Raw genomic sequence first — 25519 nt, 5'->3', positions numbered from 1 at the left:
CCTGTGGGTCAAATGCATAAAGGAATGTTCACTTGTGGTAGCCGGGCTCTTTTTTCATCTTCTTTTCCATTGGGAACTGGGCCTTCCAGCTCCTGAGTCTTATTCTCTCTGCCCATTTTTCTCCTGGATCAGGTGATGTCTCTGAAGCTTGGTTCAGGCTTTTCTGTCTTTTCTCTATCTTTTCCTCCTGTCTTTCATTTTGGTTTTCTCTGTAATGTTGGTACCTGTTTTACACACAATATTTACATGTAACTGCAATAATAATTTACTGGTGTTAATAAATTAGAAACTGTTCATTCTTTTAACCTCTATTGTGTCATTCCTCTTTCAACCAGGTAACATCAAGTTGTGGTGGTTTTAATACAGTGCTTTTGTGTAGAGAGAGTGTTTTTACTATTCTCTACAGTTTTACAGTAGATTCTCACTGAAGGCATCAAAACTATGAATGAACACATGTGGAGTTATGTACTTTTAAAAAAAGGTGAAATAAGTGAAAACAGGTTTTATATTCTAGTTTCTTCAAAATAGCCACCCTTTGCTCCGATTACTGCTTTGCACACTCTTGGCATTCTCTCGATGAGTTTCAAGAGATTGTCACCTGAAATGGTCTTGAAGGAGATCCCAGAGGTGTTTAGCACTTGCCTTCACTCTGCGGTCCAGCTCACCCCAAACCATCTCGATTGAGTTCAGGTCCGGTGACTGTGGAGGCCAGGTCTCCACTTTTTTGTTAAGTACATAACTCCACATGTGTTCATTCATAGTTTTGATGCCTTCAGTGAGAATCTACCAACGTAAATAGTCATGAAAATAAAGAGAACACATTGAATGAGGAGGTGTGTCCAAACTTTTGGCCTGTACTGTATGTCGACACAGTGTATGAGATTCAGGACTAAACATTGAAGTATTTGCTTTTAAATTTATATTGAATATATATAGTTATACTGAATAGAAACTATGAAAGAAGCAGTGAGGGCAGGATGCGTTCCACTACAAATATACATTTACTGGCCGATTAGCGTAACTTCAGCCTCATAACATACAGTTGCCTACAGGAGGATTTACCACCCCTAAAATCAAAAGTGAAATGTTTGCTCAATGGAGCAAAATTTTGATATTGTTTATGAATTTTCCATTAAAGAGGAGAAACAGTAAGTACTGACGGATTGTACAAGTCGTGACGGGGCCAGGGTAAATCCCTGATTAATCCAGCAACCAGGTAACAGCATAAAATTTTACTTGTAATGTAGGTAAATGTAGTAACTCAGGTAAACATGGTGACGCAAATTGTGATATATAGAACAGTATATGTATATTATTCTTTATAGTGCAATTTAAAAAAAAAAAAAAAAAAGGTTTAATGATCAATCAATGTTTGATTCAAGGAAAGATAAATGAAAAAAAGATTGATAGTTGTGGAATAATACAGTGAGTAATTTCATTTTAAACATAATGTTTTCTACCTATCAATACATTATACACAGATTTCACAAATCCCTGAGCAACATAAACATGCTTTTTTGTGATTGGTATTAGCACCTGCCAAGTGAACCCTCCATTTAGCTGGACATGTAATCTGTCTGCACTGAGCCCACCAACTGAACCAAACAGTGGTGTCAACAAGGGTACCAAAATGCTGCATGTTTTGTATCAATATCCTGTATCAATTACACCCCAAACAAATGTATCAGCTCACATGTACACATGCAATGTTTTTTTTTTTTTTGCAAATGTTTCTGATATCCTTTAGAGTACAGTCAATAAGTCTACTGCCTTTTAAGACATTTTTAAAAAATGTAATAGGGTGATAAAGAATGACTAGGGTGTGTAAACACATCAGTGAAATACTTAGTTTCCATTGTTTTTTTTCAATATGATATTTAATATTAATCATGGATGCCATGTTGAGATATTATCATCATTAAATATTCATCACAGGCCACTCTTGAAAAACGTTGCTCCTGAAAGTTTCTGTGCTATGTCTTCAAGAGCGTATAGGATGAACTGCTCTTGTTTCACTGTTGAGCTTGGTCTTTAAATCACTAGCGCCACAGTGACACACCAGTTGTTGGCTTCCTACACTACCATACCTAGAGACTGCATTCATTTCAGGTCCTTTTCCAGTTGAGAAAAAAATTTGAAGGTGAATATCTTGAAGATGAAGCCTTATATTCACTGGTTCACATTTCAAAATTTCCATGGCAGTCAATGATTTCCACCAGGACTAGTGAAAATGGTGATAGGCTAAATGTAGAGGCGGTGGTAGTCTAGTAGGTTCTCGACTATGAACCAGAAGACCACAAAGTCACAGGTTCAAACCCAACTTACCGCAATTGTGTCCCTGAGCACGACACTTAACCCTGAGTGTCTCCAGGGGGACTGTCCCGCTAACTACTGATTGTCGCTGTGTATAAGGGCATCTGAAAAAAATCAATTAATGTAAATGAGGAACACTGTCACAGGATGGGCCATGATGTGCATTAGCAGACATGCCAAGATGAAGAGGAGATGCATGCAGGATGTTTCAGTATTTCAGTTCAGTTTATGTTCATTTTCAGTAACGCTCAATGGAGGAAGACAGTTCAAGGGGCTGCTTGTAATGGAAGGAGACTTCAGGTGTCCGTTGGCAACAACAAGGGCAGATGAATCCGAATCGGCTGGGCTGAATCGTAGTCAAGGGATGGGCGATTGGTCAGAAACATTGGTGTCAAAATGGAAACAAACAATCCAGAGAATTGTTAGGGAACAAAGCAGGTGGCATGGGACATGATCAATCAGAAGTAAGGCGAGCAGCTACAAGGGGTATAACCACAATGATGATCAAGATGGCTGCCGGATGTTTATACGAGACGCCGACCCTGCCTCGTCTACTCCCTGTGGGTCTGGTGGAGTAGCGGCTGTGACAAACACATTATTGTATCACAATAAAATATAGTTTAAAAATATAATTATAATTTGTTATTTTTCTCTTGGGCGATCAAAGCTACAATTACGTGTGTTCACAATTCCTAATCGAATATAAATAACCACAATAAAATTAAAAACATAAATTAACTATAGACCGTATTTGTATGCTTCATTTGAACCCCAAATTGTAAACAATGTGCACTGTAAGTTTACAGATTTGTAAAAGTAACAGGGAAGAATAAAGATAAAAGGAAAAAGGCGAGGGGATTAAGATAAGGCCTAATGGGAGAATTGGATCTGCAGGTGAAGTTGCCGTCTCCGCTGCTGCCACTGGAATTGAAGGACATAAACTGAACACTTGGATCCGCTGTATTTGATGTGATCCATGTTTGAAATTCAGAGACTCGAGTGTAGACGTCTGGGAAGTTTGCCCTGGCACAGGGAACTCCATAACTGGTGACACCAGCCTGCACCCATTGCGTACCCTGTTTACACTGCAAGGGTCCGCCAGAATCTCCCTACATGCATACCGAAAGGATGAGACAGGGAAATTAGTGCCTTCCAAAAGAAAATATCACAAAATCACATGGACTGCACTGTCGTACATATTAATTAAAGTTAATTGTTCTTAGTGGCAAAGTAATTTCATTCAAAGCAATGAGAAAGTCAACTCTGTGGTCTGTGGATGAAAGCTTTAGATGTTGGATCATGACATTGGTATTTCTGGCTCTACTTGTGCTTGATATTTGTACATTATAACAAACAGATCGGATGTATTGTATACAACAAAACACACATTAAGTGTAAAGCCATATATTTATTCACTAGGCTTTCAGACATTAAGGTTTAAAAAATGCTAACACGGTTGAGCTACAATGGAAAGCAATTGAAAGTAATATAGCTTTTGACAGCTTTTACACACTTGAAACACAGTTTCAACAGTTTCACATGCTGTGTGTCCTGGCATTTCCCAGGACACACAGCTTTATCAGCAACGTAGCACGTTTGCTAAAGTAGCTAATCCACTTTACCACTATTAATGGCCAAAAACAGAAATTCATCAATTCATGCGATTTCTTTGCAGTAATTTTCAATAAAAGCTAACTGGAGTAGTAAAGTATATAATGCTGTGTTTGTCTGAAGCTACCAGTTCTTTTTGTTCCTGTTACATAATATCTATTACATAATACCATTAATTTCCTGGTTTTGTTGAAAGTGAGTGTCATTGTGAAACACTACTGAACAGCACATGGTGACACAACGAAATGTGTCCTCTGCTTTTAGCCCATCATGGTGAGCAGTGGCCACCCGCTAGGCAAATTGTTTGAGAGGTTAAAGTCAAGAAAGTCAAGAAAGCTTAGCAAGTAGACAGTAACTGCTATAATCTGTGCCGGGCAAAGGTAACGCACCCCATTACACTACAGGAAAAGTGATACTGTCGTGTCATGATTTGTTTAGATTTGTTTCGCAATACTTATGGGTAATTACTTTGTTCATTTGAATGTCTGTGTCAGTTTTGATGGTCATCTGCATGTGCATTTCAGTGCATAAATCCTGGTTTGTAAAATATAACATAAACTAAATGTACACATATGAAATATTCTGAAAATATACTGCATGTTATATGATGTGACATCCCAGACCAGCCGTAATAATATTTTCTTTCTTGTGTAGGCCTGGGACATTGGGTTAAACAAACAATACAAACAGTTAGTTACCTGACATGCCCCTTTCCCTTCTGTCCCAGCACAGATCATTTGAGATGTGATGTTAACACTCGGGACAGATTTGTATTCACAACTGCACTGGCTGTTTCCCACCACTGGAATCTGAACTTCTTCAAGAGTGCCAGAGATGGTCTGCAAAGCTAAAAAATACTAAGTCACTAACCATGGTGCATCTTTACTGCTGTTTAGCACTTTTAATATAAAATGATGCTAGAGCCAAAAGTGATGATGGACTACTTACCACTAGTGATTTTACCCCATCCAGTACTCCAGCAGGTGGTGCCGTTGTAAAAGACACTGGAGTTGGTTGCCAGGCAGATGGGCTGGACGTACGGGGTAAATGTCACTGAAGACGCCATTTGTATAAGAGCAACATCATTGTTGTAAAGAGTGTTGTTGTACTGTGGATGAGGAATGATTGTCTTCACACTAAAGGATTGCTGGTTTGGGTTCACGCCGCTTTGACTCAGTATGCCCAGATACACAGTCCAAGGAATTGGGTTTGTGCTACATGGAAAAGATGGACATGTTCAAGCAAATAAAAATGCATTATGAGCTTGCTACAGGGGTTGTCTGGCGGGTAAGGAAATTGACTTGTAACCAGAAGGTTTTGGGTTCAAATCCCAAGCCATGAGGTCTCCTTGAGCAAGGCACTGTCCTTGGGTGCCTTTCATGGCTGCCCACTGCTCACAAAATTGTTATTGGTTTAAAAAAATCACCCAACATCTTGTTGTGTATCACAAAAACAATCATTTTCATTTGCATAAATTGTAATGTGATAATATGTACGGACTTACCTGACAATGCAGTGACATGCAGTGAGCAACCAGTTACTGCTGATGAGGGTTCCACCACAGATGTGTCTTCCATTATAGTGAAGACTAGCCTGCCAGGGCCAGTTACCATCAGTGGCAGCAGTTCCTCCTACAATCCGATTGTTTAAAGGGGCTGTCCCGCACACTAGTGTAGAAGGAGAACCCAAATTATAAAATGATAAATATTAATATTATTTCGTACGTTCACTGTGTCTTTTATAATTTAAATAATCTAAGCCTTCAATATAACTATCTGTCATGATCTGGTCCGGAAGTGGCAACTCAGGGTCCGGAGTTTCATGTTGGTCTTGTGTAATTATGTTTCCTGATTGTTGTCACCTTTGTATGATTGTATTTACATTTACAGCATTTATCAGAATGTTTTTTGTCATTGTGATACACAGCAACGGTGTACACAACAAAATTTGCCCTCTGCATTTAACCAATCACCTTGCGAGCAGTGGCAGTCATGAAAGGCTTTTTGAGAAATTCAGGCAAGAACACACTTAAATATCTTAACACTTAAATTAACCTGTGATGCTCCTAGTAGAGGCAGTATGGAGGTATGTGTGCGGATACTGTGGCATTGCTTTTTAATATGGCAGTTTCTAACATTACACTACCAAGGAGCTTAAGGTTTGTACTTTAATTTCTTGCTTAACACATACACACACATACACACATTAATATATTCTTTTCACACAGCAAAATCTTTGCACTATTTCTACTTCACATTACAGTCATTTCACTGGCTTAGCGCTTCTGTCATGATGGCTGGACATGACGAGGAAGAAGGATGCATATGCACAACATCCCGAAAAGGATTTAATACATGGTGGACAGGACAAGGGATACATCACCAAACAATGACCCGACCGTGAACAGAAACGAACAGGGCAGCTTTATACAATCCTACACAGGTGAACACAATCAGGAAACATAATAAAACAGGACTAACATGAAACTCCATTCCGAACTCCGGACCCGGAGTTTCCCCCTGCCAGACAAGATCATGAGAGCTTTCTTCTTTGTTGTCTACATGTTTCGTTTATCTTAAATGTTATTCTCGCTCTGCCTGTCTTCCATGTTTGCCCTTTATGTAGACCGGTTTGTCTCTGTCACACACGTGAACTTTTTCAGTCCGTATCTTTTTTTTATTTTATGTAGCTGCGGGTTCTGGAGAATCATTGTTTAGTTTCACTATGTGCTGTCTAACTTGTATGTATCTGAAATAACAATAAAGCTCAACTTGAACTTGCATATTTATTTTGAAAACTGATTTTCCAGAATCAAAAAGCGACAAATTAAGAAAAGAAACACAAACGATCTTTACTCATGTGACGTGTCGATGGGCACGGGCTTTAATCCAGAATGAGGAAGTAGCATGTGGTAAAGTAGTCAATCATCAGGGCCGTACCATTTTAAACTTTGTTGACCAAAAATATAATTAAAGATTGTGCGCTGGATGACAGAAATAATTACACACTAACCAAAAGGATAGTTAGTGTTTTTGTATCCAGATCCAGGTAACTACCAAACTGGTTGTTTCTTGTTTTATCTGTTTAATCTGCCAGTTGCAAAATAGTGCCCATTTTATTTTATAGCTTGGACAGGGTGACATGGCCTGTAAAATTTGATGTCTCATTTCTCTTGAGTTGTACATGAACACATGTACCCAATCTAATTTGCTGGATGTCTAGAAGAGCCTGTTTTTCGGAACATTAAAAATGGACCTTGGTCTAAACATGATAAACTATGGCAAGGTTTGCTATAAACCTTGTATATCAAGGTTTACATATTTACACATAGAAAACTCAAAATGTACAGAATATTCTTACCTGTCTGTGCCTTGTAAGCTGCTATATAAAAAAGATAACATGTATTAATCAAAAGTAAAGTAATTTATGAGATTGGGTTCCCTTTTTAGTTGCTTCATATAGAACTACTTTCGTAAACTACAATTACCATGCAGAGAGAGAGATAAATTATCATCCCAGTGGGATAAGCATTTTCACACATTACATGATCTTCCACAGATAGAAAACTGCAATACAGAATAATACAGAATAAATACAGAATATAAAATATAGGCAACATTTCACATACCTGGCAACCATATTAAAACAGCTATGGGTAAAAGCCTAAATCTGTCCATGGGTCAAAGCAGTAGCACAGGACTTGGGAGACACTTGACTACAAAAGTCTCCTGACTTTCCTGTTTGTCACAGCCTTGTCATGCATACCTACAGCATTCAGACTTGCAGCTGAGCCATTGTCTCAGCAGATCTTTTGGTTCCAAAGAGCAGTAGTTTGACTGGATTTGTGAGCTGATAAGAAAATTACTCCAAATGTTTTCATTAAAAGAATGACACCATCTTGTTTATACATATTGTGAAAATACTCTTTACACCATGAAGCATAATAAACAATAGAATCCATGTTTTTATTTTAGCTACGTTTTTTTTTTATTATTTAATTATACAAAAATTCAAACAAACCTGCTGTGGCTGAATGACATTCTCTCATTATGATACATCTGTCAACGTGTGTTGTATGTGCAAGGAGTGGCATTTTAAAACAATGCACAAAAGCTACATGATTTAATGCCCTGCTTCGGGACACCACACTGAAAAAAAAAGATTTCTTTAAGGGAATAATAGATATTGGTTCCACATGATTAATTTGATTTAGGTTGTTCACATTTCTTTAACTTATTTCAAACCATATTAAGTTAGATAAGCTTTATTTTTTAAAGAAACCAATGATTTCATTCGGCTGATCCAACATGATTTAAACTTGTTGATCTTTTTTTAACAGTAATATGAAACTGTGAAGTTGAGTCCATGTTATTTGTTTCAGTTCATTTAAAAGGTGTCACAATACAGATGGAGGAGCAAGAAGTGCAGCACAACATTGGTGATAAGGGCAGTGATTAATAAACAGCACAATAGCTGATAACATACAAACAGGACACATAAGGAAATCAAAAGGGGGTGTGACCCCATTTTCCACAATAACTAATTGGCAATGGTGTGCAGGGACGACAACCAATAGGTGGATGTCAAAAGAGTGGACCTCATTTATTGGGAAATTGACCCAAAAAAGGACGAAAATCACTCAGTGAGAGGAGTGTTACGAGCCGGTCTAGGGGCTCCGGCCCATAACAAAAGAAAGGACACAAACGTAAACCTACTAAGACGAAATGGAGAATTTTAACAAGTATTTTATTAACAACTAAATATATAAATTAAGATGAAATACATACGAAACGAATGACAATGAATAACGGCAAACAAAACAGTAAAACAGAGAACAAACACTGAAGCAGGCCGACACAGCAAGTTGCATTGCCTCCTAGGGGAAACGCAGGGGAAACCGGAAGTGATGTCAAAGGGAAATGGTAGGGAGGTGGGCGGGGTGGATGGCACGGCAAGCGCAGCCTCGAAAAAGAAGACTGAGGCTCCTTTTATTCTGTCTGTCCCACAGCAGGAACAGGTGGGCTCCATTTACTCCATTGCAAACAACACAAAATACAGAACAGAAACACACCCAAAATTCCAGGACGTAACAGGAGAAAACAAACAAACATGCAGGCGAACACTTTACAACAGACAAAAACAGAAAAGCAATGATCCACTATACACTTACTCCAATAATTTCAAAACTTTCCATAACATGACATTTATACATAGTCATCAAAATAATACATTTCATACACAAATGAAGAATTATATTCACCATTGAAACTAATCCGAAATATGTTTAAAGTACATTTTAAGAGATACCTCTCTGTGTCATAGTTCACTTGGTAATTTTTGGCCCCTTCCCAGAATCAGGAATTCTCAGGCCACGTGCTGCACTCTACCAGTTTCCTAAGTAATAAACTCTTTACTTGTTCTCAGTTGGCTGGTCTAATCACAAGACTATATTTGTACTTTTCAGGACACGGTTTACTGGATATGGCAAGAGCTATCAATCAATAATTTGTTTTATTGTACCCTCTTATGCTGTTCAGAGTTTTCATTATTATAGTAACAAACCTTAGGCTTTGTTACAAAAAGCAACAGGGACATGAGATAAACTCAAATATAAAGAGTCCAGATCATGCAATCCAATTAGGCAATGTCAGTGATGTTCAGTACCCACCACTCAGGTTTTAACTAAAAGAAAATGTTGTTTTTGTCTGTTCTACTAGGTGCTTGTACTATATTGACTGGCTTAAATAGAATTGCAGATCTGCATCTCACAGTCACAAACTCCACCAGTGATGAACAGCAGCTAGAGACTAGCACAGAGTCCTTGCACCATTCCGTGTTCTGTTGGCACGAAATGCAGTTAGCCTGTCTTGCTGAATAGTGGCGTTTCTGTAAAAACAAAGACGCAGCAGTCTCTATATTCCCACTGACATTTGATGTAGTCCAGTTTATTATCCAGGCAACAGACATTGAATAGTAGGATGGACAGGAGAGACAGCCAGCAAGGATTAGCCTAGCCTAGCACAAACCCCCACCTGTTTCCCAATCTTCCATTTCTCCACAGGTCGGGGTTGTGCTTATAGCCCAACACTGTACAGCATGTATGGCATTTGCCAGAAAACACCAAGATTCACCAAATTCAACACTGGCACCCTGTGCTCTTCACAGATTAAATCAGGTTCACACTGAGCACAAATGGCAGACGTAACTGGAGACACCATGGAATACATTCTGCTGCCTGCAACATCCTCCAGCATGACTGGTTTGGCAGTGGGTCAGTAATGATGTGGGGTGGCATTTCTTTGGGGAGGGGGCAGAGCCCTCCATGTTCATGACTGCCATTAGGTCCTGGGTTCCTCCTAATGCAAGACAACGCTAGACCTCTTGTGGCTGGAGTGTGTCAGCAGTTCCTGCAAGACAAAGTCATTGATGCTATGGACTGCCTTGCTCCATTTCCCAATTCAATTAAGCACATCTGGGACAACATGTCTCGCTCCATCCAACAGCACCACGTTGTATTACTGGCTTGTTGGTGGATGCTTTAGTCCAGGTCTAAGAGGAGATACAGAAAGCAGCAGCCTGTTGACATGAGTGTGTGTCTGCTTTAGTGTTTTGACTACTGGGGCGATATGAGAGGTTAATTTGCTCAAAGAAAAGGGCCCACCGGGCTTGACTGGGGTTCACTGCACAACAACAAAACCCAAACAATAAAATACAAACCACCCCATTATACATTTAAATAAAAAATAAAAGGGGTCGTTCTTCCCACACTAATCACCAACATGGGCACCAAAAGTTTCCCTTAAGGGCAAAGCAAGGTTACACTTAACATACAATAACATCATGAAATCTCAAACACACAGACACAAATCCTTACCTCAACTCTAAGCAGTATGACACCCAACGCCCATCACTGAGCAAACACTGCCTATGTGCTCGGCTAGATACTCAGGAAAGATGACTTAAAATGAGACAAAATTAAAAAGGCAAGGATAACCGTTTTAAACACACAGAAAACAGTAGCGACAATAATCCTGTTTCCTACCTTCAGCATGTTGATTGGAAGTATCCGCTCTGCATGGAATGATTCCCGCTGCAGAGATCATATTCATGAAAAGTAAGAGCTTGTACAGCAGTCAATACTTTTGCCTGAATTACAGCAGCAATTCGGCTTGGCATGGATTTATTCTGCTCAGGTGTTATTGAGAGCCCAGGTTGCTCTGATAGTTGCCTTCAGCTCTTCTGCATTGTTGGGTCTGGCGTGTCGCATCTTCCTCTTCACAATACCCTATAGCCTATTTCAGGCAAGTTTTCTGGCCAAATAAAAAACAGGGATACCATGGTCCTTAAACCAGGTACTGGTAGCTTTGGTACTTTGTGCAGGTGCCAGGTTCTGTTGGAAAATGAAATCTGCAGCTCCATAAATCTGATCAACAGCAGGAAGCATTAGTGCTCTAAAACTTCCAGGTATACAGCTGCGTTGAACTTGGACGTCAGAAAACACAGTGGGACAGCAGATGACATGGCACCCCAAGACATCAATGACTGTGGAAACTTTACACTGGACCTCAAGCAACATGGATTCTGGGCCTCTCCTCTCTTCCTCCAGACTCTGGGACCCAGATTTCCAATGGAAATGCAAAAGTTACTTTCATCAGAGAACACAACTTTGGCGCACTCAAAAGCAGTCAGGTCATTTTTGTCTTCAGCCCAGACGAGACGCTTCTGACGCTGTGTGTAGTGGTTCTTGAAGCACTGACTCCAGCTGTAATCCACTCTTTGTGAATCTCCACCATATTCTTCAATGGCTTTTGTTTCCAGTTCTCTCCAGCGTGCAGTTATCCCTATTGTTGTTACACCTGGGAGAGAGAGAACGAGAATGAAAGACAATTTCAAATTATTAAAAAAGCCAATATTATTAGTTATGTTCTCTGATGAAAGTAAATTTTGCATTTCCATTGGAAATCTGGGTCAAGTGTGGGGGGTGTCAACTGTAGGGCTTGTCAAAGCCCATTGAGACATACTGTATGTGATTTGGGGCTATATAAGAAATAAATGTTGTTGTTGTTATTTTGTGGACACCACACAGATTATTTACCTTAACATATTTTTGCCAAATCATAGATCTCTTGTCACTTCTCAGGGTTAGAGGGGGACTGAGGCATAATGATATTTAAAAAAGGGATTTATTATAACATAAACACGGCACGAGGGCCAAAAGGAATAAAGAAACACAAAGGAACTTAAACTTGACAGGAACAAAACCAACATACAGGAACGTAAGGGTGAGTCCACATTAATTCAGCAGCCTTGTTCTGCTGCCATCTCTTTCCTTATAACAGGACCCTAGTCATGGACAACTGCCCATGATTAGATCCCTGTTTTCAGGCTGATTGGTGCTGAATGGGAGCCCAGCTGTGACACCTCTTCAATATTATTTTTTGGAAATTTCTGATTGACGCATTAGAATGTCATTAGTGGCAACATAAATTCCGATTTTAGAAAACCTACGTTTATTTTTTGTCGTAAATTTGATTTGATGTTGGTCACTTTAGCCCGAGGAATACAATACAACTGTGGTAGTTGGTGACACTATTTTCACATTTCTTAAAATAGGGTTGCCATTTATGAGAGGGCGTTCCTCTTCAGTGGGAGTTCTGCAAGAATCTGCAAGTGGTGTTGTTCAGTCACTCTGGTACCTTGCTGCACAGGCTCTGAAGCCGCTGGAGATCTACCTGCAAAACACTAACTCTCCGTGCATGTCATAATTACCTACAATATCCACTGTCTCAATTCAGCTAATGTAAGACATGCTTGGACTATTTAAACAGGTAGCAGCCTGCATCACTTTCAGAAAGCTGTAGGAGTCTAAGAACGCCTCTACCTTGTTAATCATATGCAGAGTGTGAATGCGCTCTTCTAATTCTGCCAGATGGTACGTACCATCTTTGTAATGACTTCTGAAAGCTTAATGAGGCCTCGTGTTTCGATAGCTAGCATGAACAGGCTTGTAGAAAGTCCACAATGTGACGCATGTTTAATCACCTAAAAAAAAGCCAACTATGAATATTCTCAATACTCAATACAATACTCTCAATATTAAAAAGTGATAGTGAAGTCATTGTCTCATTGTGAAACACTGCAGCACAGCACATGGCGCACAGAACAAAGTGTTTCCTTTGCATTTAAACCATTGCCTTGGTGAGCAGTGGGCAGCCCATGGGTGAGCGGGGGACTGTCACTGTAACTACTGATTGTAAGTCACTCTGATAAATGCTGTAAATGTGAATGTAAAATGATTTACCAAAATAATCAAATGTAATTAGTTACAATATTTTTTATACAGTAGTTGAAATAGTTAGACTACAATTACATTTTAAATGTACTGTTACATTTTAAATACCTGCAAAACTTTCAAAATACATAATACTACAAAAGAAATCAAATGTAATTAGTTACATTGTTTTTATACAGTAGTTGAAACAGTTAGACTACAATTACATTTTAAATGTACTGTTACATTTGAAATACCTGCAAAACTTTCTAAATACATAATACTACAAAAGAAATCAAATGTAATTAATTACATTATTTTTATACAGTAGTTGAAATAGTTAGACTACAATTACATTTTAAATCTACTGTTACATTTGAAATACCTGCAAAACTTTCAAAATACATAATACTACAAAAGAAATTAAATGTAATTAGTTACATTATTTTTATACAGTAGTTGAAATAGTTAGATTACTAATACATTTTAAATCTACTGTTACATTTTAAATACCTGCAAAACTTTCTAAATATGTCATCAACCATGAAATCTCTGTGAAATCTCAGTAAATTAACCTTTATTTAGATATGCTTTAGAAATATTGATTATTTATGTTAATTATTGTGTATTTATGTTGTTTATTTATGCAAATTGTCTCTTAACGAATTAGAAATAGATATATGTATTTGCCATTTGATAGTATAATCAAATATTTTATATAAGCATTATTATATACAAACATTATTATGTAAAGTTCAAAGTTTTGGAAAAGAAAATGAAAAAAGGCAAGGGGACTGAGATAAAGCCTAAAGAAGGAATTGGATTATTGTATACAACCATTATTATGTGAAGTTCAAGGTTTTGTAAAAGGGAGCAGTAAAGATGAAAGGAAAAAGGCAAGAGGATTTAAATAAGGCCTAAAGGAAGAATTAGATCTGGAGGTGGATTTGCTGTTTTCACTGTTGCCATTGGAGTTGAAGGTCACAAACTGAACACTTGGATCCGCTGTATTTGATGTGATCCATGTTTGAAATGCAGATACCCGAGTGTAGATATCTGGGAAGTTTGCCACTGCACAAGGAATTCCATAACTGGTGACACCAGCCTGCACCCATTGAGTACCCAGTTTGCACTGCAAGGGTCCACCAGAATCTCCCTACATACAAAATGAAAGGGTGAGACAGAGGACAATTAGCATCTATTCAGCATTTATTCCAGAAAAGTGAATGGTTCTTAGCGTCAAAGTAATTTAATTTAAGATTTTGAATGTCCAGTTTCCTATAGGGACAGATGTTGAGATTTTGATGTTGTTGTGTGGAATAAAACAAGTCTTGACAGTGGCACTTCTTGTGCTTGATGTGTTGCTATCATAACTGAGGTGAAAACTGTAGGGAGCTGCTATTCAGCCACTGCAATTGCAAATTTCTTCTGCATTTGGGAAGGTTGAAGATCATTCGTGCTGCTGCATTTTGTATGAGTTGTAGAGGTCGGATGGTACTTAGAGGTAGACCAGCTAGAAGGGAGTTGCAGTAGTCTAGTCATGAGATTACTAAGGCTAACTAAATCAGATGTATTTCATACATCAAAATGCATAATTATTGCAAAGCCATATAATTATTCACCACACTTCGAGGCATTATGCTTTTTACCCGTGGGAATGGATGTTCAAAATGCAAAAAAGGCTACGCTACATTGGAAAGTAATATAGTTTTTGACCATCCTGAAAATGGGCCAGACAGGACGTGGACACAATTGAAAGTGGGACAATAGAAAATATTAAGTCAAAGTCAAGCACTTCCAAGGACACACAGCTTTTAAAATAGCGTGTTAGCTAAAATAGCTAATTCTATGGTGGTAACACACTCGTCAATGAACCAGACAACTTCAAACCCCACTTACTACCATCGTGTCCCTAAGCAAGACACTTAACCCTGAGTGTCTCCAGGGGGGGACTGTGCCTCTTACTACTGATGGTCAGTCGCTCTGGATAAGGGCGTCTGCTAAATTCCATTAAATGTAAAAATATAATGCAAATTAAGGGATTAAAATCGAATTTCTCTAGTGAATTTCATCAAAGTGGTAAATCATATTATATTGTGAGTCTTTAGAGCTTCCAGTTGTTTTTGTTCCTGTTTTTCAATAAATCTATTATATAATATCATCTATGAATTTCCTGGATTTTGTTGTTTGATTTCTAATTCCTGCTTTGGAAAAGTAGAGTCTAGAAAGATATAGTATTATTAAATTAGTAGTTAGTAACTGCTATGATCAGGGCGTGGAAAGGTAACAGATTAAACTACATGAAAAGTGATATATTCATAATACTTGCATGTGTAATGCATGTTTAAAACTGTTACATCATAAACAACTGTTTATATATTTAAATGTAACAATATACTAAATAAGTAAAAATCATTGGGTCAAACCCATGTTCTCTCTATAGTTTGAGCTGTTTGAGTTACCTGACATGTCCCTTTCTCGTCTGCTCCGGCACACATCATCTGAGATGTAATTTTAACATTCGGGACAAATTTATATTGATTTCTGCACTGGCTGTTCCCCATCACAGGAATCTGTACTTCAAGAAGAGCATCAGAGGCGGTCTGTGAAGCTGAAAAATATTTAAATCAGGCTCAGAACCTCAATACAGTCCTTAGTCACCACTATTCTTTATGATAGCTTCAGTTACTTCAGTAACTTTGTGCACATTCACTGCTGAGCCAATCAAATAATTATGATAAACATATTTAATATAAACGCTTGCATTATTAGATGCAAAAGTTAATAGACTTACTATTCGTTTTTTTACCCCATCCAGTACTCCAGCAGGTGGTGCCATTGTAAAAGACACTGGAGTCAGTTGCCAGGCAGATGGGCTGGATGTACGGGGTAAATGTCACTGAAGAGGCCATTTGTATAAGAGCAACATCGTTGTTGTTAAAAGTGTTGTTGTACTGAGGATGAGGAGTGATTGTCTTCACACTGAAGGATTTTTGGTGTGGATTCTGGCCACTTTGTTTCTGTTTGCCCAGATATACAGTCCATTGATTGGCATTTGTTCTACATAGAAGAGATAGACATGTTTAAGACAATTAATATGCACCATAACATAAGACATTATAAGCATGTTTTTGCATGTTTTGTAGTGCATATAAGCACATAGACTATCAAGTCACTATTGTTCATTATTGTCATCATCAAAAGCCACTTCATGGGATGATCATTAACATGAGTGAATCATAAGAACATGTTCAGCATTAACCTTCAGGACTGTTGAAAACCATCCCCATTTTCTAACTTAAGGTGGTGGAGAAAAAACAAGAGTGTGAAATGCTGCCAATACAGCAAAAGTCCCCTGATTTGGAGAGACTCAAATGTTTTTTTTAGTAGGTGTGATTAAACTTTTGACTGGTAATGCATAGGAACATATAAGCAGCTTGCTTCTTATTATCTGTATTTACAATAAGTTGGACAAACTTATTTGTGCCTAGGTTTACCTGAAAACGCAGTGACATGCAGTGAGCACCCAGTTACTACTGATGAGGGTTCCACCACAGACATGTCTTCCATTATGGTAAAGACTAGCCTGCCAGGGCCAGCTACCATCGGTGGCAGCACCACCTCCTACAATCCGACTGTTTAAAGAGGCTGTCCCGCACACTAGTGTAAAATAAAAAAATAAAAAAAACATACAAGGTGTCAGGGAATGTTTTCTTCATAACACAAGACCTGTGTATTCTGCAAAAAAGGCTCTGGGTTAAAGGATATGATGTTATGTTAAAGATACCAGTGTCTTACTTTAAACCATTTTCTATTTCTATTGGACAAATACAGATGGAAACACATACCAATGACAGTGAACATTGCATCAATATATCAGTGTTTTATGATTCAAAAATAATAGTGATGGTAACATGACATAATTATTTATGCCAATCATCTATTTTTTATTTACTGTATCGTTTACAGATATGAGAAGTAATGAAGTAATACATTGTAATTGTACTTAAGTAGAATTTTCGGGTATCTATATTTTACTTCGCTATTTATTTGTGTGACAACTTTCAACTTTTACGTTCTTGTTTCATCTCTTTATGTTAATCCTGGGGATTTACCTTACACTAGGGAACAAGCCAAATTCTTAAGACCACACAGCAAGAATTCCTGTTTAGTGCAGCAGATAAAGCTTTATATTTAGCAGCTAAACAGAACACCTACAAACACTGCAAGCCCCGGCCCCTGATGTCACCTATGTGTCTTGCTTCTAAATGTGTATAGTTCCTACTACAGTAAATCAGACTTGGCCAGATTTTGTGGCTAAACTGTGCTTGTTCTCAAACCCTTTATTCAATAGTCACCGTGTTTCACCAAATTGACATGGTTTGCCTTCAATACTTTGTGCTTGTTGTCGTTTTAATGAGCATCAGTCAAATTTCAGTCATTCTCTTAAAAGATGTCCCCTAGTTAAAAAAAACTACTAACAGTACATTATAACCCTAATAAATCACTATATTTTTACTTTTGGTATTTAAGTACATTTAAAAACCTTTGTACCTTTAAAAGGTATTTCAAACGGTGGACTTCCACTTATAATGGAGTAAAATTGTTCCTTTTATAGCTCTACTTTACCTCAAATACGCTTGTGTACTTCTTCTACCAGAACACTTTTACAACACTTTTAATACTCAAAATGAACAGAATGTTCTTACCTGTCTGTGCCTCGGTAGCTGCTATATAAAAAACAAAACATGTATTAATCAAAAGTTAAATCATTTATGAAGTGCTGATCCTTGAGCATATTTAGTTCCTGTCAACTACATTCACCATATATATAGATAGATCATTTATTGTCCAGTGGCATAAGCATTTTAACACATTTCAGCCTTTTTCACAGAAGAAACACATACTAATGAAAGAGAACATTGCATCAATATATCAGTATTGTATGATTCAATAATAATAGTGATGGTAACAAAATCATCAATTTCATTTTATTGTGTTATACAGAAATGAGAAGTAATGAAGTACTACGTTTTAACTGTACTTAAGTAGAATTTTTGGTTATCTATGTTCGACTTTGCTATTTATTTGTGTAACAACTTTCAAATTTGATGTTCTTGTTTCATCTCTTTATGTTAATCCTGGGGGTTTACCTTACACTAGTGAACAAGCCAAATTCTTAAGACCACACAGCAAGAATTTTGTAACCTCCTCTCCTGTTTAGTGCAGCAGATAAATTTAGCAGCTAAACAGAACACCTACAAACACTGCAAGCCCCGACCCCTGATGTCACCTATGTGTCTTGCTTCTAAATGTGTATAGTTCCTATTACATTAAATCAGACTTGGCCAGATTTTGTGACTAAACTTTGCTTGTTCTCAAACCCTTTATTCAAAAGTCACCAAACTGACATGGTTTGCCTTCAATACTTCGCGCATGTTGTCGCTTTAATGAACATCAGTCAAATGAAAGACATTTGGGGCAGTGGTGGCCTAGTGGTTAAGGAAGCGGCCTCGTAATCAGAAGGTTGCTGGTTCGAATCCCGATCTGCTAAGGTACCACTGAGGTGCCACTGAGCAAAGCACCGTCCCCACACACTGCTCCCCGGGTGCCTGTCATGGCTGCCCACTGCTCACTCAGGGTGATGGGTTAAATGCAGAGGACAAATTTCACTGTGTGCACTGTGTGCTGTGCTGCTGTGTATCACGTGTGACAATCACTTCACTTTCATTCTGTTAAAAGATGTCCCCTAGTTGAAAAAAAACTATTGAATTATAACCATAATAAATCACTGTACATTTTCTTTTGGTATTTAAGTACATTTAAAGACTTTAGATTTTTTTTAAAGGTATTTCAAAGGGAGGACTTCTACTTATAGTGGAGTAAAATTGTTCCTTGTATAGCTCTACTTTACCTAAAGTATGCTTGTGTACTTCTTCTACCAGAACACTTTTAGAACACTATTAATACTCAAAATGAACAGAATGTTCTTACCTGTCTGTGCCTCGGTAGCTGCTATATAAGAAACAAAACATGTATTAATCAAAAGTAAAGTCATTTATGAAGTGCTGTTCCTTGAGCATTTTTAGTTCCTGTCAACTACATTCATCGTATAGATAGATAGATCATTGATTGTCCAGTGGGATAATTATTTTAACACATTTCAGCCTTTTTCACAGAAGAAACACATACCAATGAAAGAGAACATTGCATCAATATATCAGTGTTGTATGATTTAATAATAATTTTTATGGTAACATTAAATGACATAATTTTTATGCCAATCATGTATTTTACTTTACTGTGTGTTTTACAGAGATGAGAAGTAATGAAGTGCTACGTTGTAACTGAACTTAATTAGAATTTTCGCGTATCAATACTTTGCTTCGCTATTTATTTGTGTGACAACTTTCAACTTTTGTTTTAGCCTGATTATCCATACTTTCTACTCCCTGTATTTTTAAATCATCAATGTTATTCTGCGTTTAAATGATGTGAGAAAGATGCGGAATATGGAGTCTCTGCGACACTTTCTTCCATAGACTTAAACTCAGTTTTTACCTCCTGCCCTCGCCGTTGTACATCATAAAAGTCGCATGACTGAAATGCAGCTACTAGTGTGTTTGTATTTACTCGGTCTTGATTACAACTATCAAATATTCAATGGTTTTTCAGATTGGAGCTATGTGTGCTGAGACACTGGGACTGCATTTGATTTTACAGAGAAATAAAATAGATTTTTATTGCCTTGTGGTTTATAATAAGGCCCCGATGTCTTGTGTCCCCCCATGTGATTTTTGCAATGCACCTTCCATTAGCTCCATATTAGTATTTTGGTCACTCGCTAAAATTTGTTTTTTTTTTTTTTTTAGGGATTTGGGTTTGAGGTTTTCCAGAACAAAAATGATCCAAATCAAAAGCTAAATCTTGTTTGTTTCTTCTAGATATAGATAACTACCAAGATGTTGTTTCTTGTCTTATCTATTTATGTTAATCCTGGGGGTTTTAAAAGGTATTTCAAACGGTGGACTTCTACTTATACTGGAGTAAAATTGTTCCTTGTATAGCTCTACTTTACCTCAAATACGCTTGTGTACTTCTTCTACCAGAACACTTTTACAACACTTTTAATACTCAAAATGAACAGAATGTTCTTACCTGTCTGTGCCTCGGTAGCTGCTATATAAGAAAGAAAACATGTATTAATCAAAAGTTAAATCATTTATGAAGTGCTGATCCTTGAGCATATTTAGTTCCTGTCAACTACATTCACCATATATATAGATAGATCATTTATTGTCCAGTGACATAAGCATTTTAACACATTTCAGCCTTTTTCACAGAAGAAACACATACCAATGAAAGAGAACATTGCATCAATATTTCAGTGTTGTATGATTCAATAATAATAGTGCGGGTAACAAATGACAATTATTTATGCCAATCATCTATTTCATTTTACTGTGTTTTACAGAAATGAGAAGTAATGAAGTAATACGTTGTAACTGTACTTAAGTAGAATTTTTGTTCGACTTTGCTATTTATTTGTGTAACAACTTTCAACTTTTCTTGTTTTATCTCTTTATGTTAATCCTGGGGGTTTACCTTACACTAGTGAACAAGCCAAATTCTTAAGACCACACAGCAAGAATTTTGTAACCTCCTCTCCTGTTTAGTGCAGCAGATAAAGCTTTATATTTAGCAGCTAAACAGAACACCTACAAACACTGCAAGCCCCGACCCCTGATGTCACCTATGTGTCTTGCTTCTTAATGTGTATAGTTCCTATTACATTAAATCTGACTTGGCCAGATTTTGTGACTAAACTATGCTTGTTCTCAAACCCTTTATTCAATAGTAACCATATTTCACCAAATTGACATGGTTTGCCTTCAATACTTTGTGCTTGTTGTCGCTTTAATGAACATCAGTCAAATGAATGACATTCTGTTAAAAGATGTCCCCTAGTTGAAATAAACTACTAACAGTACATTATAACCCTAATAAATCACTATATTTTTACTTTTGGTATTTAAGTACATTTAAAAACCTTTGTACTTTTAAAAGGTATTTCAAACGGTGGACTTCTACTTATAATGGAGAAAAATTGTTCCTTGTATAGCTCTACTTTACCTCAAGTACGCTTGTGTACTTCTTCTACCAGAACACTTTTAGAACACTTTTAATACTCAAAATGAACAGAATGTTCTTACCTGTCTGTGCCTCGGTAGCTGCTATATAAGAAACAAAACATGTATTAATCAAAAATAAAGTCATTTATGAAGTGCTGTTCCTTGAGCATTTTTAGTTCCTGTCAACTACATTCACCGTATAGATAGATAGATAATTTACTGTCCAGTGGGATAGTTATTTTAACACATTTCAGCATTTTTCACAGAAGGAACACTGCAAGACACACAGGATAAAATACACATGAAACATTTCACTGTACCTGGCAAACACAGTAAAACCGCTATCTGGAAAAGCCAAAATGTGTCCATGGTTCAAAGCAGTATCACAAGACATGAATGAAAGAACACTCCTGAACACGTCTTTTTATGTCAGTAGTTTCCTGATTTTCTTGTTTTTTCCATCTTTATCATGCAGATCCTCAGCATTTATATTTGCATCTTTGCCATTGTCTCCTAAAAGCAGTGGTCTAACTGGAGTTTTGAGTTGATGGGAAGCAAGTAGCACCAAATGTTTTAATAAAAAAATGATTCGTACATAAATATTCTTCATGCCATCAAGTGTAATAAACCATAGTAGCAATGTTGTTGTTTTACATATGCTTGCCTCAAACCTAAGGTAAATTTGCAATTATCTTTACAGGAATGTTAAACTTAGCATGTCATAAAAAATGGGTGTTCTTCCTTGTAGAACCCTTTGCACCCTTTAAAAACTTAATTGAATGTCACCATTGTTTATTTATGTGTATATGACCCAGTAACTTGAATTGTACACTGCTCAAAAAAGGGAACACTTAAACAACACAATGTAACTTCAAGTCAATCAAACTTCGGTGAAAAGAGCTATACAATTAAGAAGTAACACTGACAATTTCACATGCTGATGTGCAAATGAATCAGAATCAGAAAAGTTTATTAAGCCCAAAGGAATAGACAGGGATAAATTATAGGGTCCAGAGCATGGAGGCACTACCAGGAGACAGGCCAGTACATTAGGAGACGTGGAAGAGGTCAGGGAGAAGGGCAACAACCCAGCAGCAGGACTGCTACCTCCTCTATTGTGCAAGGAGGAACAGGAGGAGAACTGCCAGAACCCTGCAAAATGGCCTCCAGTAGGCCACAAATGTGCATGTGTCTGCTCAAATAGAGGGAGTCGTTTTCCTCGGTGGCTCCCTGATCTCTTCCTCAAACCGTGAAAAGAAGTCGTTCAGCTCATCTGGCAGGGAGGGGTCGCTGCTGCAGGCCTGATGTGATGGCTTGTAACCCGTTATGGTCTGGATGCTTGTGGTCATTGGTCATTGCGCCTTTTCTGATTATTAAAATCTCACCCAATTTTGAGTGCCTGTGCTGCTCCTTCCTCAAACCATTGTGGCATTAAATACTAATTCCCCGATCATGTCTATGGTTCTACAGAGGCAAAAAATAACAATATGTATTAAGAGTTCTTTGGCCATTCTTCTTCACCATTCAGAAAGAGGAAGGTCAGATGGTCAGATCTGGAATTTGACAGCATATGTTGTCATGCTTTGTCCACTAACACACAACTGAAGACCTAACAGGTTCATGAATTAAAATGATAAAAGGTAGATGCTAACATGCAACAAACAGCCATTAGGCAGTAATATGTCAGTGGGAGAACAAGGAGTGCAACAGATGATCCCACAGGTTTACAATACCCATGGTTTAACCATGAGAGGTTTGGATAATTTTTTTTTACTTATGACTGCAGTGACCATACAACCATATGGGAAAACAACAGATTTTATTTCTATAAATGTCCTATTTGGTGTTATGATAGAGATATCATAATTTACATATTTTCAGATTCTCTCAACCAAACAGAATGCTTGGTTGGACCTGACTGTGATTGAAGAATAAAGCATAAACAAGGAAATATATAATTTGACTTCTTTGTCACACAAAATGGAGCTTTTAAAGGTTTCCATTGGTTTTTGTTGCGCTTGTGAACCCTGTGGAGGTTTGTGTGATTTATGAGCACAAGTCCTGAATGGCTGGGGGAGCCCTTTTTCCTCGAGTCTGAGAACTCTCTGTGGCATCCTTTCAGTCCCTCACTAAACCTACTTCTGTTCACGTCTCCCATTTAAACCTCAAACACTCTCTCTTTCATTCTTTCTTAGACTGTTGTTTACAATTAATCTAAATTTCTGATAATGTTTCTGCATTGAAAAACTTACCTATGGGTTCTAATGTATACTGTAAAACTGCATTAAATAGTTTTAAATGGTGAAATAATGTGTGAAACTAAATGGTGCAATAATGTGTTGCCTTTTTGGTGGTCCCCATTATATAACCAGATGAGGATGAAGACTAAGCCCATCCCAGTCCACATATCAAAAGCCTTATTTTGGCTTGTTTAGGACCTCTTTAACTTTTCTCTTGGCCACAGAAAGCATGCAGTAGAAACTCTAACCCTTTTTTAAAGGCTTGCTTTAGGCTATGCCGCCCTCAGAAAAAAACACAAGGGACCCACATGGTACACTGGGTAGTATCACGGTTATTAGTGCACTACAAAAACAGGCTGCAATTGGTAAATAAAGTAAATATGACTGAATGAGCTGCCCTGGCTGCCCTGGGTGGCAATACATACGACTGAATCACATGATTTTTGCATTATTTGGGGGCTGAGTGAGCTAAAGTGTGTCCACATATATAGACTGTGCTGCTCCAGTGTTTTCCTACTAGGGCTCTGTCACACCAGGGATGGCATTTTGAAAGAATAAAACAGAAATTGCACAATGGCTAAACAAAACTGAAATAACACTCTAGGTAAGTTCTGTATGAGAACAGCAACATGAGGAATAGCGATGTCTCACAAGTAACAAGCAACAACAGAATGAGAGAGCATGGAGGCTTAAACAAGGAACGTATATAATTAAAGGTCCCCTATCATGAAAGTTTCACTTTGTGAGAATATTTAACATTATGGTCCTGTCTATGGTCCTGCAGTGGCTAGAAATTAGTAAAGAGTGCTTGCTTTGGCCATTCTGCTTTGCCGTTTAGAGAGCAGCACCTCAGATGGTCGGATCTGGAATGTCTCCCCTTATGTCATCATAAGGGGAAAGGTTACCTCCCCTTTTTCATGCTTTGTCTGGCCAGAGAATTTCCCACCCCTCCCCTAAAATATAACTCCACCATTTGCCATTACTTGAAAACGTGCAAAGCATTGCATTTGCTTGATGCATTCATGTAAAAATGAGCACAAATTCCGTCACCCCAGACTCTTTTAAAAAGACATGACTTTCATTTTGGTTCAAACATTGTGGTTGGTGAATAGTGTTGATGACGTAATGCCCACACACTTCTGTAGGCCAGTCTCCCCCTTGTCCAGCATCGCTACTCCACATACGCATTTAAAGCTACACACACCAAAACCTGGGAAAATCTCATTGTGTGACTGGCTAAAAGAAGCTGTAATTTTGCACCACCGCTGAATTTCAAAAAGAGACTTCAGATACAGTATTAGGGGACCACTAAGACCTATTTTTCATAATCCACTTTTTTCATAATAGGGGACCTTTCAGGCAGACAAGACATTGAAGGCCTGAGCCTGAAACGTCCTGCTGCCCCTGGCCCTCCAGGTGGCGCCAGGACTTTATAGGCTCATTCCACTTAATGCCAGTTGATATCAATGCCACTAACTAAGGAGGATTACATGTCCATGGTGTAAACAGATTAAATTTATTTTTCTGCATGATGAAGAAATGTCATTAGTGGTCAATGTGTCTTTTATGTACATCTAAAGATGCAGACAAATACATTTTAACAACTCCATTACCCAGTGTGCATTGGTAAAATTAGTAGCCATCAGGCACCAATAGCTAATTCCAGCTAGACCTGGATGCGCCCCCCTAGAGGTAATGCTTAGGTTGTCCATTCTGGGCTTTGCTGAAAAATGTTGACGCACAATGGTGTCTTTTGTGGGGGCGACCATCTTCCCTGTAGATATGAAGGGTAAAAATCTGTTGTTTCTGTTGATTAAACACTCATGAATGAACATGGATGCACTTATCAATACTATATTCCTTTTAAAATATTGCATTAAATGTTTATCTTAGTAATTTTAAAGAAAGTAGAAAAAATATTCAAACAAAACAAATTTCGTCAATTCAGTCCA

General features: G+C 37.8%; 2 protein-coding genes across 3 annotated transcripts; both read right to left on the bottom strand.

The window, feature by feature from the left end:
• Positions 1–1444: 1444 nt before the first annotated feature.
• On the bottom strand, positions 1445–7690 carry LOC114774203 (chymotrypsin-like protease CTRL-1). Of its 2 annotated transcripts, none has more exons than XM_028966127.1 (6): positions 7553–7690; positions 7285–7305; positions 5429–5591; positions 4873–5138; positions 4623–4771; positions 1445–3422 (listed from the first exon to the last, which is right to left on the bottom strand). In XM_028966127.1, exons 1-6 carry the CDS (start codon positions 7599–7601, stop codon positions 3114–3116), a joined length of 957 nt encoding a protein of 318 aa, XP_028821960.1. In that variant the 5' UTR covers positions 7602–7690; the 3' UTR covers positions 1445–3113. The 2 variants fall into 2 exon arrangements, with proteins under 2 accessions (XP_028821960.1, XP_028821961.1); XM_028966128.1 differs by having other exon boundaries at positions 7285–7302; positions 7553–7656.
• Positions 7691–10462: 2772 nt separating this feature from the next.
• Positions 10463–17059, bottom strand: LOC114768179 (serine protease 45-like). Its single transcript, XM_028960335.1, has 6 exons — positions 17044–17059; positions 16693–16855; positions 16060–16255; positions 14156–14351; positions 11571–11780; positions 10463–10473 (listed from the first exon to the last, which is right to left on the bottom strand). The coding sequence occupies exons 1-6, from the start codon at positions 17057–17059 to the stop codon at positions 10463–10465; spliced, it is 792 nt and encodes a 263-aa protein (XP_028816168.1).
• Positions 17060–25519: the final 8460 nt, after the last annotated feature.

This window comes from Denticeps clupeoides, chromosome 2, assembly GCF_900700375.1.
Source record: "Denticeps clupeoides chromosome 2, fDenClu1.1, whole genome shotgun sequence".
NCBI classification, from domain to species: Eukaryota; Metazoa; Chordata; class Actinopteri; order Clupeiformes; family Denticipitidae; genus Denticeps; species Denticeps clupeoides.
This window is presented reverse-complemented; position numbering and strand designations above follow the sequence as displayed.

Excerpts from the sequence above, each read along its gene's own strand:
- LOC114774203 (XM_028966127.1), bottom strand. The coding sequence starts at position 7,601 with ATGGACAGATTTAGGCTTTTACCCATAGCTGTTTTAATATGGTTGCCA. Across the intron at positions 5,139-5,428 it reads GCATGTCACTGCATTGTCAG|CACAAACCCAATTCCTTGGA; the intron begins GTAAGTCCGTAC and ends TTTTCCATGTAG. Across the intron at positions 4,772-4,872 it reads ATGGGGTAAAATCACTAGTG|CTTTGCAGACCATCTCTGGC; the intron begins GTAAGTAGTCCA and ends AGTATTTTTTAG.
- LOC114768179 (XM_028960335.1), bottom strand. Across the intron at positions 14,352-16,059 it reads ACATCCAGCCCATCTGCCTG|GGAGATTCTGGTGGACCCTT; the intron begins GCAACTGACTCC and ends TTTTGTATGTAG. Across the intron at positions 11,781-14,155 it reads CTTCAACTCCAATGGCAACA|GTGTAACAACAATAGGGATA; the intron begins GTGAAAACAGCA and ends TCTCTCTCCCAG.